At 34.4% G+C, this 20,415-nt stretch overlaps 2 protein-coding genes across 2 annotated transcripts; one reads left to right on the top strand and one right to left on the bottom strand.

The window, feature by feature from the left end:
• The first annotated feature begins 3,990 nt into the window (after positions 1–3,990).
• LOC18596245 (uncharacterized) lies at positions 3,991–10,799 on the top strand. Its single transcript, XM_088807664.1, has 3 exons — positions 3,991–4,147; positions 4,373–4,549; positions 8,647–10,799. The coding sequence occupies exons 1-3, from the start codon at positions 3,991–3,993 to the stop codon at positions 10,797–10,799; spliced, it is 2,487 nt and encodes an 828-aa protein (XP_088663790.1).
• A 1,404-nt stretch (positions 10,800–12,203) lies between these two features.
• LOC18596244 (uncharacterized) lies at positions 12,204–18,777 on the bottom strand. The gene is made up of 13 exons (XM_018123784.2): positions 18,235–18,777; positions 17,622–17,774; positions 17,322–17,534; positions 17,157–17,246; positions 16,905–17,021; positions 16,075–16,344; positions 15,767–15,923; positions 14,993–15,070; positions 14,718–14,818; positions 14,369–14,539; positions 13,613–13,687; positions 13,216–13,323; positions 12,204–12,862 (listed from the first exon to the last, which is right to left on the bottom strand). The coding sequence occupies exons 1-13, from the start codon at positions 18,619–18,621 to the stop codon at positions 12,524–12,526; spliced, it is 2,259 nt and encodes a 752-aa protein (XP_017979273.2). The 5' UTR covers positions 18,622–18,777; the 3' UTR covers positions 12,204–12,523.
• Positions 18,778–20,415: the final 1,638 nt, after the last annotated feature.

The raw sequence follows: 20,415 nt of genomic DNA, 5'->3' as shown, positions 1-20,415 counted from the left end.
CTCCCTAAAGTTCAACTTTATAAGCTAGACCTTTACAAAGTCTCATTGCATATCCACTCTTCCATTAACCAGCTGAATCTCTCGAAACGCCACCAGCTACCGCTTTTCCAATCAACTTCCTATAAGCACTGTTCGAATTTAATGAAATCCAACCAAGGGAAAGAGCTTTCCAATTGGCCAAAATTTCTTCTTGAGAATTGGATGAGCGTCCCTCATTCTCAATGTTTGCCACCGCAACATTTTGCAAACTTGAGACCACACTGTATATCATTGACAATTGTCGTTCAATGGGAATTTTTGTGTTCTCGAAAATGTATGTGTTCCTCCATTTCCAAAAGAACCAACAGTTAGTCCCAAATATAATATTCCAATGAATAGAGTTATCATTCACATTAGCTTTACCTAAATTAGCCAAAAACGACTAGACAGCAGAAAGATTAAAGAACATGGGATACGCACTTGGTGGTAATAATCACAGTCATATCGCACTAGCTTTAAGGCAATCCCTAAGTAAATGAATAATGTCTCCTCTTCGACACCGCATTGCAAACGTAAAGAAGTAATAGTAAGATGTCTACGACACTTTTCTTCATTTATTAGAAGTCGATTATGTAAGCATTGAAGAATAAACATCTGAATTCTCTCAGGCCCCTTCCACTTTTCATGTTAATTGCCATTTTCCTAAGTTATAATTTGAATTTGAATCAATAAGATCTCTCAAAAAATGACATACTGAAGTCATTGTAAAATATCTCAAAGATCATAAAGCCCAATATAGTCTGTCAGGTAAGATAGTGCAGCGGTTGGTTGCAACCGAAAAATCAACCACAACCGTTGGTTATTCTGATCGACCTCATCGGTCGATCAGTTCGACTGTCGAGGGGGACTCCTCCCCCTTCCGAATCGACCGATTAAACAACATGCTCTTTTTTTTTGGGAAGAAAAGACAAAATGACCTTTTATTAAACCCCCCCTAAAGCAGCACATCTGTTGTTATTCTTTCCCTCGACCCCCTTAATTTTCCCTTCCCTTCCCTTTCTGCCTTTCCCTCTCATACTAAACCCTAAACCAGCAACCACCAACCAAGTTGGTTCTCTTCCATTCTTCAACTGGTGTTTCATTATCAGTCCAAATTACTGCCAGTCATCTATTCTAGCAAGGTAAACCATAGATTTTTTTTTTGTTAGTTATTTTGTGAAAATAACAAGAGAAAGAAAACTTGAGAGATTATTAATATTTTTTTTTTATTAAAATTCATGCTAGAGAGAAAATATGTTAGAGATTATGAGTATGATATGTCGTTTTTTGCTTGTAAAAAATAATTTTAGTGTAAATAAAAATAATTCAAAAGGATTAGAAAAATAATAGGTTTGATTTTTAATTTTTGGGAATTAAATTTTTCTCTCAACTGTGATTTGTTATTTTTTGTTGGGGGATGGGGTAATGGTAGGAATCTTTGTCTTTTCCTTAGCATGGCTTTTAAGGGATCTCAGTTGCTCCTCTAGTTGGGCTTTGGCTTACAGCTTCACCAATGTGTGGTTTTTAGAGGCTCTTGTTTGTTCTTTCTTCTTTGTTTGGAACCTTTGAAATTAAAGTTTGGTAGGATAGTTGTTGTTTGTCTCTTGGATAGGATCTGACCTTCTCTAGTTAAGCATGTTGCGATGCATTTTTTGTTCCAAAGCATCAACGACTTCTTCCTGTTTTGTTTTGATTAGCCACAAAAAAATTTTGTTAGTGGCAGTTTTGTGACTTCTCTACAGGCCTTTTTCCCAAATCGGGTTTTAATGCAATGAGAGTCTCCAGCCAACTAGGCATGAGACTTTACATAGCATCCCGATTCTGAGGCTTATAAATAAATCCATCTTTCAAAAAAAAAGTCTCCTACATGCTAGAAAAGGCTAATAATATAAATGGTTTTCAAAAAAAATTACCATTTCATAACTCATAAGGGTCTAGTCAAAATATTGTATCGCAAAAAATAATAAAAAGGTCAGGAAAGAAATTTGTAGATTATTTCAACCTTAGTTGACGTTAAACATTTCAAAGACTTTAATAGTTAGAATTATTATTTGGATAATTAATTAAAATGATTTGATGCTAGAATTAAACATTAAGAATTATGTTTGAAAATTAATATTTAGAATTATTGTTCAAATTTTTAATTAAAATGATTAGTAATATGTTAGAATTAAACATTAAGAATTACGTTTGAGAATTAATGTTTAGAATTATTGTTTGGATTTTTAATTAAAATTATTGGTAATATGCTAGAATTAAATATTCAAAATTATGTTTGGAAATTAATGTTGGGAATTATTTTTTAGATTTTTAATTAAAATGATTGGCAATATGCTAGAATTAAACATTGGAATTAATATTTTGGTATTACTTTTTTTTTTTGTAGATGTCAACTAATGGGAAAACAAATTTCGCAACTAATGAGACACCAACACCAACACCATCAACATCCACACCTCATGTTACTGTTAGTTCTACCGAAGCCAACAAAACATGTGAAATCGTAAGCAAAGTGCGGAAGCAAAGGGAGCCATCTCAATCTACATTGGTTGTGTGGGATCACTTCACCAAATTTGTTGATAAGAAAGGTAATAAGAAGGCCAAATATTCTCATTGTGGTAAAGAATTGTGTGCTGATACAAAAAAGAATGGAACATCTTCTTTGAACAATCATATTAAAGTTTGTCCTAAGTTGAAATTGGTGCGTGATAGTGAGGAGAACAAGCAAATGAAATTAGTTTTTGCTTCGGAAGGGGATGGGTTGGATAGTTGGAAGTTTGATCAACAGGCAATTATGAGGAGTTTTGCTGAGATGATCATTTTAGATAAATTGTCTTTTAAGTTTGTGGAAAATCAAGGATATAGGAAACACATAAACAAAGTATGTCCTAGATTTCGTATACTGCCACGATGAACTGTTGCTAAGGATTGTTATAAGGTTATACTAATAAAAAAACTCGAATGAGAAGATTGTTAAGATCATATCTTGATAGAATGTGTCTCACCACTGACACATGGACTTCGATACAAAGAATTAATTATATGTGTCTAACTACCCATTTTATTGATAATGATTGGAAGTTGCAAAAAAGAATTTTGAACTTTTGTCCGATCACTAGTCACAAAGGTGAAGCCATTGGTAAGGCAATTAGTAAATGTTTGGGGAATTAGGGGATCCAAAAGATTTTTTTTATCATTGTTGATAATGCTAGTTCAAATGATGTTGCAGTAGGATATTTGAAGAAAAAATTTAATGTTGCTTGAACTAGTATTTTAGGAGGTAGATTTTTTCATGTAAGATGCATTGCTCATATTGTTAATCTTGTGATCTCTGATAGATTGAAAAATATGAATACCTCAATTGCTCGTGTTAGAGGGGCAATGAGATATGTTAGACATTGCCCTGCTAGATTAGTCAAGTTTAAGGAGTCTGCTGCTAATGCAAGAGTTGAGAGCAAGTGTTTATTATGTTTGGATGTGAGCACTAGATGGAATTCTACTTTTTTGATGTTGGATACAGCTTTGAAATTTCAAAGGGCTTTTGCATCATTTGAATTATGTAATAATAGCTACATACTTGAGCTCATAAGGTTGGGAGATGGGGTGCCCGATGACAGAGATTAAGCAAATGTTAAGAGGATTTCTCATTTTTTAAGAGAATTTTATGATTTGACCTTGAGTGTTTCAGGCACATCTTACATAACTACTAATTCTTTTTTGGATTCCATTTCTTATGTGTATACTACTTTGATTGAATGGCAAAATGGTGATGATGTTGATTTATGGTCTATGGTAATTAAGATGAAAGAGAAATTTGATAAATATTAGGGGAATGTAGACAAAATGAATTTGGTGTTATTTATTGTTGCTATACTTGATCCAAGGAAAAAGTTTTCTTATGTTGAATTCACTTTGCTAGACATGTATCCTTTTACTCAAGCTTCAATGATGTTTTCTTTAGTGACACAAACAATGGATGAGTTGTTTCGTTATTATAGATATATGTTACAACCTCCAGCTCATGATGTTGGGGAAAGTGGTCAAACATGTCAAATGTCCATGGGTCAAGGCACTAGTGGTGGTTATAGTGATAGTGTTGCTTCGACATTGATTGGCAAGGACACAAAACGTACTAAAAAAAAAAAAGATTAGATAGGTTCAAGAAGCACCGGTTAAACACTGGATCAAAAGAGCTGAAAATGAAATTGGAGAAATATTTATCTGAGCCTGTGGATGAGAAGGGTTTCGATGATGATGAGTTTGATGTTCTCATGTGGTGGAAACTTAATCAATTTAGGTTTCCTGTACTTGCCGCTATTACTCGTAATATTTTAGTTGTTCCTCGTATCAACAGTTGCTTCGATATCCGCTTTTAATACCGATGGACGTGTGCTTAATGCATATAGGAGTTCTTTAACTCCTAAGGTCATGCAAGCACTTATTTGTGCTCAAGATTGGTTACGTGGATTGATACGTGGTGATTCGAATTTGATTGAAGATGATTTGGACGAGCTTGATAAACTTGATTTTGGTAACTATTTTATTTATTTTATAGTTTTATTTATAATTTAATTTATTTGATTTGTCAAAAATCAATTTACCATATTTGTTATTTTATTTTTAAGAGTTGACTAATATTGCGTTGGAGATAATAGCTAAGTCTGAGCCTGAGTTAGACTAACATTTTCAAGTAATGTTATCATTAGGTATTGTGCAATATTTATGTTACATTTATAATTCATTTAGGTTATCTTACCATAAAAATTTACACTAATTATATATTTGCTTTTAACCTTTTTAGGAGCATGTTCTGCAAAATCATTAAAAATTGAAGTTGAAGCCTTGGAGATCTATCTTTTGAAATTTAGTAATTTATGTTGTGAAGCTTTAAGTTGTAGAGCTCTTCTTTGTTTATTTATTGTATAAAGATTAATGTTAATTTCTTTGTGATCATATTTAATTATAGAATTTTTGAAACTACTGTTTATTTATTATATAAAGATTAATATTATTAATCATTTGAAAAATAAATAAATAAGTCAAAAAGATTACATATAAATAAATAGACCTTAAATAACTATTTGTAAGAAAATATATAAAAAAGGCCCAAGTCAAAAAAAAAAAGCCCAACTCAACTCAAGTCAATCCCAAACTATCTAAGTCAACTCACTATAAAAACAGACCCGAAACCTACCAAATCGAAACTCTCTAAAACTGATCGAGACTGACTTTTGACACAATATGATTCGATCAATTGGAAAAGTTTAATTTTTTAGTCGATTTTACAAAAAATCAAACCAAAAACCGATCGAACCGAAACTTGCTCTCCCCTACTGTCAGGGTGCTTAACATGATAAGGTGTAATGGTCTCAAAATGACTTTGATTTATGTTTTAAGGCATTATAATATAAACCAAACAGGACTTTTTCTAGAAAATAAAGAAAAAAAACAATCTTGGAGCATTCAAGAGAACATAGCAATAGCATTTAAATAAATTAAATATATAGCAGCTTCTGGAAAATTAAATATTACCTATTCCTCTAACTACATGTGAATAAATAAATCAACAAGCAGCCATAAACATTTTTTATTATCCATGTAAGATTTAGCCTCATTGTTGTATGAAATGCTTAAAAACTAGTATAGCATAAGAGATTATACTGAAAAAGTTATTTGAGTAAACTGAACAACATTTTTAAAACTTTTATTGCTATGATTATTAATCTAATATATATCTTATAGTATTAAAGTCACTCTTGTGTTCATGATATAAATTAATTTCTGTGTACATAACAAATCCGAATAACTTTCATTTTGAATATATGTTCATTTAAACTTAGTGTTGGCTGTGTGATTGGATGGGAAAACTATAGTTTGAAAAACTTACTATTTGTTGGATATCGTCAATAATAATAACGAGATATATAATCTCACATAGAAAAAATGAAAATAAAAAAAATCCTTTGAACTATTATTTTTATTCAAATAATTGAATTTATACAAAAAGATATATCTTTATTTATAAATAAGAATCTCTAATTTTTTAAAAATGCATCAATTAGAAATAATTTGCAATCACTCTCTCTATCTTCAAATTCTTTTCAAATTATTTCAATATTATTTTACTATAAAAAAACTTTATAAGAGTTTAATAATTTTTTTGTCATATGGTAGTGAATACACAATGGATTGATTTCGTCAATATAAAACACAATTCATCATTAAATTCTCGAAGTTTATCGCTTATAATTCTTTTGTCCAACCACAATGAAAGCGAATAAAATTTTAAAGAAAAGTGACATTAATACAAACTTTAAAGTCTTTTCCTAATAATTTTGAATTTTCAATCTTGATGTCATGAAAACTCACATTTTTTAAACTCAAATTTAAGTGGGAATTGAAAATTTTAAGGTTGTTTGACATTGTATTATGTTGTTCAAAATGGCTTTTTGGACCTAAATATAAAAGACTCTAAACTTTACTCTAATTTAAGTCGGTTACTAACTAAGCTAACATTTTTTTTGCTAAACTCATAATCTTTTCTTCGATTTTGCTGTATAAACATGTATATATACCATGTATGATGTATCCTTTGAAAGATTAAAGTAGCGTTTGGTATGAAAAAAATGAAAGCACATTCACTGGAATGTGTGCAATTAAATTATATTGCAATGTTTGACATTACAATATTTGTTTACAACAAACTACTGCAATTTAAGATTGCAATAGAATCATATTATAGTTAATGGATGTAATGTGATTATAATTTAAAACCAATGTAATCATATTGTATTGCACTCTACGATGTTATTAAATATATTTTTATTCTTCAATTTTATTACTTTATTAAAGACATTTGTAATGTTATAATTTATTTTTTTAATATGAATTTCAAATTATATCTCTTTATTACTCTCAGTAGTTATTCTCTATTGGATGGTAAATGGTGACTCTCAATAAAATTTTTATCTTTTAAAGGAAAAAAATTAAAAATATATATATATAGAAAATTATATTCAAAAATGAAAATAAAATATATAAGATTATAAAAAATATTGAAAATGAAATATATGATATTAAAAATATATTTAAGAAATGATATTATATAAAAATTAATAATAAAAAAATATAAATATACTTGTATTTTAATAAATATAGTTAATTTTAACAAATGCCACCTAACTGAAATTTGAGCGTTGGGCTGTAATGGCCAATGAGGTCAGCTGAAACTGGCAAATGTCAATGTTTTGCGTAAGGCTTGGAACTTGATCATTAGCCTGGCAAATGGCAATGTCTAGTGAATCGGGGTTCATATCCCACTACAGTTTCTTAAACTGTATAGATATATTTTAATATTATAAAAGTTACCTCTAAGAAAAAGAAAAACTATATGAAATATTTCCAAAGGTTTGCTTGCAAATGGAATCCCATTAATCACGTCAGTTCAAAAATGTCATTTGTTTTGCATGTATTCATTGCTTCAATGCACCTTCACCTTTATGTGGTTATTCTCTTCTACGGCTCTGACAATGTAAGCACAGATGACACCGGCTTTTAAAGCTTGCAAGTTGTCCGGGCATTTTAGTAGCATTGCTTTTTCTTGAAAGTGAGACACAAGCATATGGAAGTGTCGCCTTTGATTTTTGTAGAATCCAAAGGCAACCCATTTATGGGTGTTGTCTTTTGCAACCCATTTATTCGTCTTCTGGTAAGTACACTTAAAACTGAGGTGGCTTTTCCTTTCCTAGATAACTTTTTCCTTCTCTCACTTCATTTTATTGAAGAAGTCGATCAAGGCTTACGGATGGGATGGGGACAAAATTCTTTTCTTCACATCAATTTGATGCGTAATGTTTCAGTATTGATTACTTGTTAAAAAGTGGTATCATGTGTTTTACAGCGCCTTCCCCCTGTTTGAAGCCATAAATATCATTGTGAGACCTGTAGCTGTAGCTGCAGGGGCTTCTTACAACAGAATTCCCATTTTTGGAGAAGTTCAGTGGCACTAATTTTTCAAATTAATTCTTTGTCTAAATGTTCTTGGTAATGATAAATGATACCTTGAACCAAAAGTTTGGAGAACCAGGTAAGTTGGGCATTCCCTCTCATGAATCCATCCCTTGTCTCAAGACCATAATTTATACTGTTTTCATGCTACTTTGGCAGTTCCTTAATCTTTCTCTTCCTTACGCTGCTGCTACTTAAATGCATTTGGCTGCATTGCAATAGCATGCAGAACAAATAGCAGTGCAAATGCAAGGTTTTTGTTCCTTTAATCAATTTGTTACTCTGCAGCTTCTAGCAATATTTTTGGAGGAGAAATGGTACGCATTCACCAACAGGGAAAACTTCTGCATACCTAAGACTTTAAGTTGGTTGGGCACAAATTGAAGATAGAACTCCATGCTACTTTCAAGTATGTTCTATCAATCATGAGATAAATAAATAAATAAATAGAAGAATTTTAAGGGGCTGATTTTGTTGCAACTAGAATATGTTTTACTCTATTTTGCTTCTCATTTTGATTTCTGTCTTGTAGTATTAGTCATCTATCCGTAATCTCGTAACATTTTGCATGGACTCATATAATCTTTCTTGCCTTGGTTCCTCCTACCCCGAATTATTCAGTTGCCAGTGGCCTGCTCTTTTCGGAGGCCAGCAGATGGGCCACCGACAGAAGTCAGCTCCCAAGTGCTGGCAAGGATTTGTGGAACAAAGTGGAGCTATGCTCACTTGTTCTACTTAGCCTCTTTCTGCACATTGTTCTCATTGGATTTGGGCATGGAATTAAGGGAAAAGCAAGTCGTTGGGTCATACCCGTTGGTTGGCTAGCATACTTCCTGGGAGACTGGGTTGCAACTGCTTCACTTTCTACCCTCCTAAAGCGCCAAATAGAGAAGATCAATGCCATTGAAGTGCTCTGGGCACCTTTCCTTCTCTTGCATCTTGGCAATGCGGAAACCATGGCTGCTAACTACTTGGAAGAAAGTGCATTGTGGGTAAGATACTTGGTTGGCCTACTCATCCAATTTGGGATGGCATTTTATGTCTACTGGAGGTTCCAAACTAGACATACTGGGTTCAATTTTCTAGCTACGTTGATATTCATAGCTGGGATTATCAAGTGCGGGGAACGAATTTGGATTCTCAGTGTCTCAAGCTTCGAGAATTACAAAAAATCAGTGTTAAGAGCTCCTCCCCCTGAAATTTCACACACGCTCGAGGGCAAATTCGATTTTCCTAAGCATGAGCTACTGATGGATTACTTGGGAAGGGAAGGCGTAAGACCAGAAGCTGAATATCTCCATCAAGCATATCTTTCCTTCAAGATGTTCGTGCCCCTATTTTCAGGCCTCAAGCTTCGGTTTTACAAAAAGTTAAATGACATCTTCACTTTACAGAAGTCCATGTCCGCTAAAGAGGCTTTCATGTTGGTAGACATTGAACTAGAATTCTTGTACGACATGCTTTACACCAAGACCAGCATCCTTAACTCTGTCACGGGTCTCATCCTCCTCTCCATCAGCTTACTGTCTTGTATTTCAGGATTTATTGCCTTCTCAGTCTTCATTAGCAAGCGTCCCTACCCACGTGTCGACGTTGCCATAACTTACTTGCTGCTGGTGGTAGCTATTATTGCAGACACCCTTGCACTTGTTACGCAGCTATTCTCCAAGTGGACAGTGCGCCAGTGGACCAAACCAGGCGGCAAGAAGCTTCCTAAATGTGTTGATCGAGTTATTAATCGTTGGTTAAAGCATAGAAAGAAGGGGAAAGGAATCACATCCATGGCACAAAGTAGCCTTCTAAAATATTGCCTAAAGTCCAAGGCAACCACGATTAGTACAGTTGCAAATAAACTTCGCCTGGGAAACACAGTTTTAGAGAAGTCCCTGCATCAATTAGATCAGAATTGGCGTCGTCCTGATTGGATAGATGTGGACCTTGAACTGAAGGATTTCATTTTCCTTCATCTTAAAGAGAAACGTACGCAATACGAACAAAAGCAATTTGATTTCAAGTCACTCTCATGTTTACTGAACGGGGGAGCTTATGAGTTGCTACACAGCAAAGAACTCCACGAGGAGGTGGGTTGGAGCTTAAAGGATCTAGAGTTCACCCACAGCCTCCTTATTTGGCATATTGCTACGGATATTCTTTACTATGATCAACGAAGAAGGTATCCACGAGGAAGTTTCAGTGCCCGCTGCCGAATAAGTAAACACTTGTCCGATTACATGTTGTACCTCCTGGTTAAGGCTCCATTTATGCTTCGGAAAGGTATTGGTGAGCTGAGATACAGAGACACTTGCAGGGAAGCTGTCAAATTTCTCGACCAGGAAATGCAAATCAAAGGCGTTCGGTTGGCTGCCACGACGCTGCTGGCTATCGATGCAGAGTGGCGAGGGTTCCTTTTTCAGATGAAGGGGCAGGGGAAGTCGGTGTTCTTCGCAGGCAGTGCGCTTGCCAAAAGATTGAGATGGTTGTCAAGGGAAGACGAGAAGCGGATGGATGAAGACGAGGTATGGGAAATAATCAGCTGTGTTTGGATGGAGATGCTGGTCTCTGCTGCCAACCATTGCGATTGGAAAGATCATACAATGCAGCTTCGGCATGGCAAAGAGCTGCTCACTCACGTTGCTCTTTTGATGGCACATCTTGGTTTGAGCAAGCACATTCGGATGACGGATCTTCCACTGCAGCTTGAGGCAGAGGGGGATAGCTACAATCCCCCTTGGAAGTGGGCCGAACTTGACCGCCTGGCTTATTACTTGGCCTAATATCATTTCTCTTCCCTGTGTACTTAATCTCTTGCATAACCCTATTTCTTTTCCCTTTTATCCTTCCAAATATTTACCTTAATGAATATAAATAAATTATCAATTATAATTTTCTAAAAAGTAGTTTTCATAGATTTATTTATTCACCAAAACAATTTTTTATTACACACTCTCAAGAGGATACAAGTGTTAATTCCATTGAATTTAGATCTATCGTCACAATTTATAATCTTTGCTCATAACTAATTTCATCATGTGGTAGAATATAATTTTACCAAAAAATTATGAGATAAAAACTCTAAAAGAAAACAAAAAGATAAATTAAAGAACATTTTTTAGTAGTTTAATTTTTTTTTTCAGCTTATTTATCTCTTAAGAACAAAAACCAGTCAAAAATTTTTTCAAGAAGCTTTAAAGAAAAAAAATTAATAAAAAAAATCAGTAAAAGTTCCAAAAAAGAACTTTCTCTTCTCTTCTTTTAAAAACACATCAACTTTTTAGCAAAACTTTTCTCTTTGTTTCAAAAATGTTCTCATCTATTAAAATAATCTCAACATTATCCGTTTTCATTTTTTATATAATTTATTATTAATTATAAACTTTGTGTTATATAAAAATATTTTGTATATTTTCAAAATTTTATTTTAAATAAATAAAAAAAAGTTAACTTTTTTTTTATTATGAACAAAAGAATTCGTGATTAATAGAACATTATTGATTAAATACCCTTTATAATAATTTTAATCAAAATTAAATTTATATAAGTTGTTTTATCAAATAGCTTATTTGATAAAAAGAATTTATAAAAGTAAATTTAAAAAAAATTAAAATTAAATTTAAAAATTATTATTATTCATAAAAATTTCATAATAACTTATAAATTAAAAAAAATCTTAAAAAAAAGGTTTTTTTTTTTTTTTTAAAGAAAAGGCTTGGCTAAAGTTGTCATTGACTGATGGTCCGTCATCCGTTCCGGATTTTAGGTTGGGCTTTAACCTGATTTGGCCCAATTAATTTTATTCACTTTATCTTTGTCCATCACGTGTTAATTCTTTGCATTGCATCTATTCATTGCTTCACTACAAATTTACCTGACTATCCCGTTTAGTCACTCCAACAAAAGCATATCGGCTTTTAATAAAATTTTTAAACATAACAAAAAGATTGCTGTTAAAAGGCTATTTTTTTCTAAAATAATGCTCCAAGATTTATTAAAAATAATAAAATTTCAGAATTAAAAAATTATATTGAAATCGTTGCTCGAAAATGGTTACACTTTCATCAAGTTAATGCATGAGATTTTTCTAGTGTGACGTTATATGTTGATGAACAAAAAATTACCAATCTTTCAAAAATTTTAATTTTTGAAATGTTTATGAATATATTCATGTAATTATGAGTGGATTAGAGGAGGACGACGAAAATTAATTTATATTTCATCTCCAAAAGTGTGTATACTCCAATCCAACTACATCTCCATCTCAGTGGATATAGAATATTATAATCCCGTATTTCAATGAGTATCACCCAAGGACTAAGATGGCATTGGCATGATGTGGGAGTCATCACTTCTGGATAAGGCAAGCTCGTATAAGTAACTATGATTGAAATGTTGCTATTAACATCATGATCTGCAACAGAGTCTATATACAATACCCATAATAATCATATTCCTTTCCTCTTAGTTTTCGTCTTTAAGACTTCAACTACCATTCCCAGTACCTCTAGACACAAGCGCAGAGCTCATAACAGCAGTTGACACACTCAAAACAAGCGAGAGCGGTGCAGAGTTGTGTGAAAACGATTGAGCATTGGTTATTCATATAGGAACAAGCCTGGATGAAGCACATGCAACAGCAGCGATCAAGCAGCGTGCTGCAACAGTTGGAAGCAGCCCGAACCAAAATCTCTGCACCTTCGGGTGACTTTGGTTCCTCAATTCCTGGAGGGATATTCTTAGCCGTTGCGGTCAAGTTACCAAAGCCGACCCCCATGCATCCCAGGAAAACAAGCTTCTGGCCATTCATATCTCCCTTTTTTGGCATATTTATTTTTTTGAATATCTGGTTAAATTTAAAAGAAACTAAGTCAATGGGCATATTTTTACTCCTTAAACATATAACTATATAACAGACAGGAATTAGCAAGTTTATCATCTACTTCTATTCTTATATTCAGAAAGTTTCTTCAATTTTTGGAAAAACCACAGCCAAACTATCAAATTTTAATCTGATGTCGTTTAGAATGATTGATGGTAAGAGTGAGTCTCAACTTGTGCGATATAAAGGAAATGAGATCAATGTAATCAATTAAAGAGCTAGGGGGTTATAGTAATAACTACTACTATAAAACTGAATCCAAGGGGAATGCTGAAACTGCCTCTATAATTCATGCAGAACCTTAGACAAGTACGTACCTCCTGTACGCGAATTGATTCTTGCACTTTCTTTTCACTATCAGTTTGAAGCAAAATCAAGCAGGTATACTCGGATGGAAAACTAGTTTGAAGACTTATTTTGGCAACCTGCACCAGAAACAGCTCAAAAATAATTAGGTGTATGACCAAAAATGTAAACCAGACTGCAAGAATGATTGGCAAATAAAGCTTAATAATTTCTGTAAGTTATATGTATTCATCAGGGTGTGAATATGATCATAACAACAAAGTCCATCTCAGCCTCCTTGTTTGGCATTATGTTTGCAGGCCAAACAATAGTTTTACAACCCACCCACAATGTCAAACTTAGCCTAAATATGCCAGACAGGCCTGATTTGTTATATAAGCTCAACCGAAGTTTCAGGAAGTGGCATACCTTCTCTTCAAGCTCTTGACTCTCTGAAAACCAAGCATGACATGTAACAATATCAATTTGCCTCCTTGTAAGCATCTGCCAACAAACATAACAATTAGAAAAAATAGATGCATCACCACCCAACCTTCTATATCTGCATTTTAATGATGATGATGATCTATAGTTAAATAAGGCTTCAACTGGAAGAGTGTTCACATAGATACCCTCATATTTAGAAGGTACTTTCTAAAAAGATATATCTACTATTGCGGGGGGTCTGTCCTATTATTAGTAAACTAACACCATACTCCCTATGATAACAAATCAAACCACAAGTTAACTGCCTAGGGAGTAAACACGATGTGTTAAGTACAAAAAATTAACCAAGGGGGTCAAACATCAATTTACCCAACACTGACTCTTATGGACAACAGCCCTCATATTTGATAACAATTATTTTACATGGATACAAAAAATATTTCAATCATATCATGTAGAAGGCCTATTAAGCATATAAGAAAATTTAAAGCAAACTGCGCAAGTTGTATACAGACAGGTCATTTAACATGTAAGAGCTGGCACAGGCAAATAAAGTAAAATTAAAGCAAACTTGTTAAATGCACAAAGAAGATGGTACTTTCTGCATTAAAAATATGTTTCTTTGGAACTGAAGTTAACCACTGCTTGCCGTAAACAAAATGATCATAACAAGTTGTCAAATCAAGTATAAACTCTGAAAAGTTCAGCAGTTTTAACTGCAGGAGTAGAAAAGTTAACTCTATCAAATGGCACGTCCTTTGCATTTTGCACTTTCAAGTCAGTTACAAAAGTGCTCATATCTGCTAACATTCCAGTAACTTTAATATTGTCTGGAAAGTCTCCTTTGTATCTGCCCGACACCATCAAAGGACTTCCAAATGAAAGGTCTGGAATATAAGATGGAAACAACTGCGAGACCACGAAGAGAAAAAATGTTACTGACATGGCTAGAAGGATACTATATTTGGGCAAGCTATATTAAGGACCTTGTAGTAAAATATTCAGTAATATTTCGATCAACCTACAACAGTTTACAAATATTTGATAAAAAGATGAGCAGGGAAATCTACAAACAGCTCTGATGTACCTCGAGAGAATCAAGATTTCCTGGCATGTCCATGGTTATATTGGCTAGAACGACTGAAGTAGCTGCTGTAAATAATCTCTCCATTCGCAATTCAATGTTATCTGGCCAATAAAAAGGTGAAATCAGAATGGATACTGCTAGAATCCCTTATTATACATTTTTTTTTTGAAAGGCAGTGAATTTAGTCGTAAAGTCTGACCACATTGTTCACAATAGTTTAGCATTGAGTTTCTTGATGTTTCCTTCAACTAGACTACAAATTCTTTCATACTAACCTGCATCGTAAGTGCAGTCATAATGGCCTCTCCCAATTTGAGCCAGCATTTGCAAGAAGTAATGATTACAATATAGACCTAGAAAAAGATTAAACACAAAAACCATTTTTAAGTAATAATGCTGCAAGAATGCAATGGGCAAACAAATATGGCTCAGATGTGTCAAAAGGCTGATTAAGTTGACAAAATATGAAAGAGTTACTGACAAAGCATTGGTTGCTAGACCCCAAAACGAGACCAGATAAGGGAAAACTACTAAGCCCGCCACCATAACATGTCTATTTGCAGCAGAGAAATATATTTTACAGCAAAAAACCAAATTTATGGGCACTGTGAAGAGAAAGTGAAGACCAGTTGTAGCACAAAGCAAGAAATAAAAAGTTCAGATTTTAGATTTTTCAGAAAGAAGGTGTAGACTTGATCTTTGCCCAATGCCTGACAAAAGTCTAAATAGGGCATAGACTAAACAGGCTGAATGGAACTCCCGAGCACTTTGGTGTTAAGGCCCACAGGATACAGATTAGCTACAAGGCAGCGTAAACTACTGGAGAAATGAATCATGTCTCCAGATCTCTGGATATCTAATGGCATGAACACATGGCATATTCAATACTTGACACACAGTGTTGTAGCACCTATTTATAGAAACGTAATTACAATGTAAAGAAAGACTCCATTTTTATGCCATGAGAAACCAAATCAACTGAAAAAGACAATTGAGGCCAAAGCAGTATGAAAAAGAGGAAAAGATTTTCCAAACAGCTAAAAACTCACCAATGCCAAAAGTACATATACGAGGAGAAACTGATCCTCCACTTGACAAATAACCTTTCATGACATTGCAAATCTCTCTTTCATCTTCAACAGACCCATCAGTTATAAGGAAAATAAGAGGAATTGAATCGCTTGCGTCAGATAACAACTTCATTGCCTACAATATAACAAAATTAGACGATAAAATCCTTCAATGAGTCATTAAATAGTAAAAGATGTATAGATTTGGCAGCTGTAAGTATGAAGTATTAAGCATTAACTGATAGTATTGATCAGTCACCTAAGAAATGCTGATAAATATTAAGTACCTGTTTAAGGGGCAGCATCATATTTGTACCACCATCTGCAGTTAGATTATTACTCAGCCAGTGAGTAGCATTTAGGATTGATCCATGAGTAGCCAGCACCATTGTTGACGAGAATAAGTGAATCTCACTATTGAAAGCAATAATGTTAAAAGAATCTTGTGGATTGAGCTTGGAGAGCAATGCCAATAGTGCATTCTTTACACTCTCAATTGGGCGTCCTTGCATGCTTTCACTTGTGTCAATGACAAAAACCACTTCTTTTCTGAATACCTATCAGAATCACTCCATGGTATAAGAATTGCCATGATATAAATAAAATGAAATCTTGAACAAGTATGGTAAGAACTCTAGCCTATGGCAACCTCAAAGATTCAAATGGAATTAAAGCTACAGCAGGTTGGGCAGGTTTAACAACGTACGAGAAAGTTTTATATTTTAATCCCCTTAACACTGATTGATAAGTTCTCTACTCATCTTAATTATCCTCTAAAGAAAATTGTCCACATTTTAGCATTGTTTGATTTTGTGAAGCCACCTTCCTTTTCTTGGGGAATGTGGAATTTCTCCTTATAATTAGCTAAAAAGAAACTGGCAAATCCTCCTCTGGAAGAGAAAAGAAAGTATAAAAGCCAATGCTTGAATTCAAAATCTATGTTGACTCAGTCTGAAACTAAGTGCAACCTATCAGAGATGTATTTCCAATAAAAAAACCACATCACTGTACCCATCTAAAAGGGATCAAAATCCTAGAAAAGATGCTTTCAGGAACTGCTTAAAAAATAGAAATTGAAGAATTTTAAACCATTGATAAGTGATTATTTTTAACTAACCTTCGTCTTCTGGTTATTTCCAGGGTAAAGATAGAAGCAGAACATCTCCCTTTCATCAAAATCACGCAAGGGTGGAGATTGCAAGAGAACCCCACCAAAAATGTCACTCGAAGAAACCTGTAAACAACAGCAGCAGTTAAGCAAGGATCACTTAGTTACGTATCACCATCACATGTTATATGACCTTCAAAAGTCCAAAACAACTTCTTCAACAGAATAGTCAATCAAAATACTATCAGTTAAAGGCCTTACAGTATAAGCAAAATTGAGGTCGGAAGTTGACCATGCTGGCACTTCTGCTTCATAAATGAAACTTAGTTTACGAACCTCCCGAGTTAGCTCCTAGAAGAGTTATAACAGCATTACCTTTCATTCATAATCGAGAAGCCAGATACTATTTTTTTAAGATTGTCATACCTTTAGAGGATGGCTAGTACACTTGATCACAAGCTCCGTTCCAGTGCCAGAATTAACATTCAACTGAATCTTTTCTCGCTTAGGGATTTTCTTCCCAACCGGAATGACATATGCCGGAAAACTAAAAGGTACATTGAGGCAAAACTGACCATCCTGGTATGATAACTTTTGTGACCAACTGACTTTAATTGAAACATTAGACCCTCCATCAACCTAACACGTATTAAGAACATATTAATGTTGTGAAGAGAATTATAATTAATAGTAATAGTAATAAATTAAGAAAAGTAGAGTAACTACTTGTGGGATTTTGAAAGTATATGTATGGGGTGTCAAGAAGCATCCATCTCCAGCTCTGGCAACTTTTTCCGTATCTTTTGAATCAGCTAATGTGACCCATTTCGAATTATAGGACCTCCCAGAGACGTCCACCTCAACACCTAGAATTGAACCCTGTTAGCCACATCATGTTTATCTTGAGAATCTATAAAAAGAAAAAGTTTACATCAAATCTTTAAATAACATGAACTTGTCATTATCTGATATATATGGGCACTTATGAATATACATGAATCTACACTATTCATAATTTAGACATGAAAAGACTAAGGAACAGTAGAAAGACAATTGCATATCTTTTTTTCTAGACTATGCAATTTCTTTGGGGAAGGGGGGTGGGGGGAGGATTTGGAAATATTAAAATAACCATTTTTCCACTAACAAATTCTCCACTTATATATTAAGCCAACCGAAAGAAAAGAAAATCACACTATTTATTTAACTGTTATTATTAGTTCATCTAACCCCCACCATTTCACTTAACCACTAAAAACGTCGTCTTTTTCACTACTCCATGCACTAATAAACTATAATTATTAAATTTTAAAAATAAAAAAGGTTTTGCTTTAGCTACCTGCTCCCCCATGGGAATAGCAATCCGGCAGTCACATCTCCGACTAGACATTATACAGTGCACGCGCCACGCGCCTCTAACAGTAACGAACGCAGTGTCCATACAACAGTCCACTTCCATGGAAACCTCGTGCATGTGTAACGGAATCAACGCCGGTGGGTCGCACCGGCCATGCACGTACGGCTGGTAGCTAGGGACGTCGGGGTTGTCCACCGCCGCTGGCTCGGGTACCACAGCGTACGCCATCACCCCCGTCGGACGGTAACTCTCCGTCGACGACAACGACCTCGACATCACCGGCGGCGCCGGTGAAGCTCCCCTGCCGTAGTATAGTCGCTTTGATAACATGATGCCGCAAGTGACAGACGTCGAGAACTCGCCCGCCATGGTGGTTTTTTTTCCGATAAGTAAGGAGGATGTAGGGATTGAAAAGGGAAAAAAAATGAAAATGGATCAGAAAGAGAGTTGGAGAGTTCTTTAAATGAAGATGGTGGTAAGTAACAGCTAAATTTTTGAAATGCAGTTATGAGCAGTGACTTTTCGGAAATTAATGTTTTAAACTGGAAATAAAACCAATTACACATCGCCACATGCAGAAGTGTTGAGGTGGGTGTTTCAGCAGATGACTACACGACTACGGATGCACTTTTTCGGGTAGAAATCCTGTACATTAAGGAAAATTATAACTTCTACGAGAGCCAATAAGATGCTGGCAAGTTAAGGAGGGATTCATGTTGCTTTTTTTTCTAATCAATAACTTTTTTGTTTGCTAATGAAGTGGCTGATTGAACCGTCCATGGGATTCCAATGTGTTCTGTCACGCATCACATGGATTAATTAACTTTAATCATTTTGATTGACCATAGTTTATTAGTAGTCGCTTGGGGTTTACTGCATACTTTATTTGGGTTTGCTACGTGCATAGGCAGAAAATGATTGCTCCGGTGCTAAAATTAAATAATTGAAGTGCATCGAAGCCATATGTTAAATCTTTTTTCTTTTCTATTTTATTAGATCTAACAGTGCTAGACTTTGACCACGTACTTTTGAGTCTTTAATTTATGGAAAAAGCCATGGCGGCATGACTCATCAATTTGTAGGCAACATGAGATCTGTTTTCCTTTGATTACGGGGAAAAGATAGAGTTAACAGTGTTAAATTCCCAACTTGACAAGCATTTGAACAACACAATTACTTTTATAATTAACTTCTAAATAATCCGCTGTTGATCCCATGAAAATTTGCATGGGACCATACACATACGATTATCCCACCTCCTCGAAAGAAACTTGACTCCAGAGTTTAAGTGAACTGTGAACTTTACTGACATGAAAATGAAACAGAAAATTACTGCCATGCTTTCCGGCTACCTAATAAATACGAAGGGGCCTCTAATCAATCTGCTACTCTCAGGACCACCACCGTCCTGATGATTGTGGTCCTATGATGCCAAACATTTTGTTGAAAATAGGAAAGGTGAAAACGGCTTTAGCTAGATACTTCCCCTCATGTCAACCGTCGGATCATCATCGAGATTGGAATATCAGAACTCTAGAGGACCCACATGATGTATAGAAGAAATTGGCTTGAAGATTGCCTCAACACAGCCAGGCATGAATTGATGAGTTTGAGTAGAGACATCATACATGCACTATATACTATTATGATCTTGTTGTTTCTTTCTGGACCTAGGCTGTAGGTTAAAGCCTCTTTTTCATGCTGTGGGTTGGCTTGCTTCCAAAATTGACAGGAGTGGATTACTATGATGAAATGTGTACAATGTGGCATTATTTTTGGGCCACCAGTTGTTTAATCAGTTGTCAAAAGCGAAGTAAACATCACCACATTAACTTTGCAAATTGCAATGTGAAATGAATTGCGTTACTTTATTTTGGTCTTTGCCTTTTTGATTGTTAAGTCTTCACGTTGCTAAGGAAAAGAAGAAATTTGGGTGTCTAAAATTGACTCTTTGCACCCACTTAAAATAATGAAAGAGAAAGAGAGAGAATAACACTATTTTAATAAACTTTAGCATGGTTTTCAATTTTAAATAATAGTTATTTATTCTTATTGCTCTCATTCCATATCAATACAATAAATTATATACAAAAAATTAATCTCATGCTTAAAACAAAAGACAAGCACAAAGCAAGATCACATTCCACCTCCGGACAACATAAT

Source organism: Theobroma cacao, chromosome 6 (assembly GCF_053813885.1).
Source record: "Theobroma cacao isolate CCN51 chromosome 6, ASM5381388v1, whole genome shotgun sequence".
NCBI lineage: Eukaryota > Viridiplantae > Streptophyta > Magnoliopsida > Malvales > Malvaceae > Theobroma > Theobroma cacao.
The sequence above is the reverse complement of the archived record's forward strand: the minus strand, read 5'-3'. Positions and strand labels throughout refer to the sequence as shown.

What these genes read in the sequence shown, in the direction of transcription:
- LOC18596245 (XM_088807664.1), top strand. Translation starts at nt 3,991, where the DNA reads ATGGATGAGTTGTTTCGTTATTATAGATATATGTTACAACCTCCAGCT. An exon ending in GATTGGCAAGGACACAAAAC is followed by an intron (nt 4,148 to 4,372) that starts GTACTAAAAAAA and finishes TCGTATCAACAG; the next exon opens with TTGCTTCGATATCCGCTTTT. An exon ending in GCTTGATAAACTTGATTTTG is followed by an intron (nt 4,550 to 8,646) that starts GTAACTATTTTA and finishes CGAATTATTCAG; the next exon opens with TTGCCAGTGGCCTGCTCTTT.
- LOC18596244 (XM_018123784.2), bottom strand. Translation starts at nt 18,621, where the DNA reads ATGGCGGGCGAGTTCTCGACGTCTGTCACTTGCGGCATCATGTTATCA. An exon ending in ACCTCAATTTTGCTTATACT is followed by an intron (nt 17,022 to 17,156) that starts GTAAGGCCTTTA and finishes TGTTGTTTACAG; the next exon opens with GTTTCTTCGAGTGACATTTT. An exon ending in TGACTGCACTTACGATGCAG is followed by an intron (nt 14,819 to 14,992) that starts GTTAGTATGAAA and finishes TTTATTGGCCAG; the next exon opens with ATAACATTGAATTGCGAATG.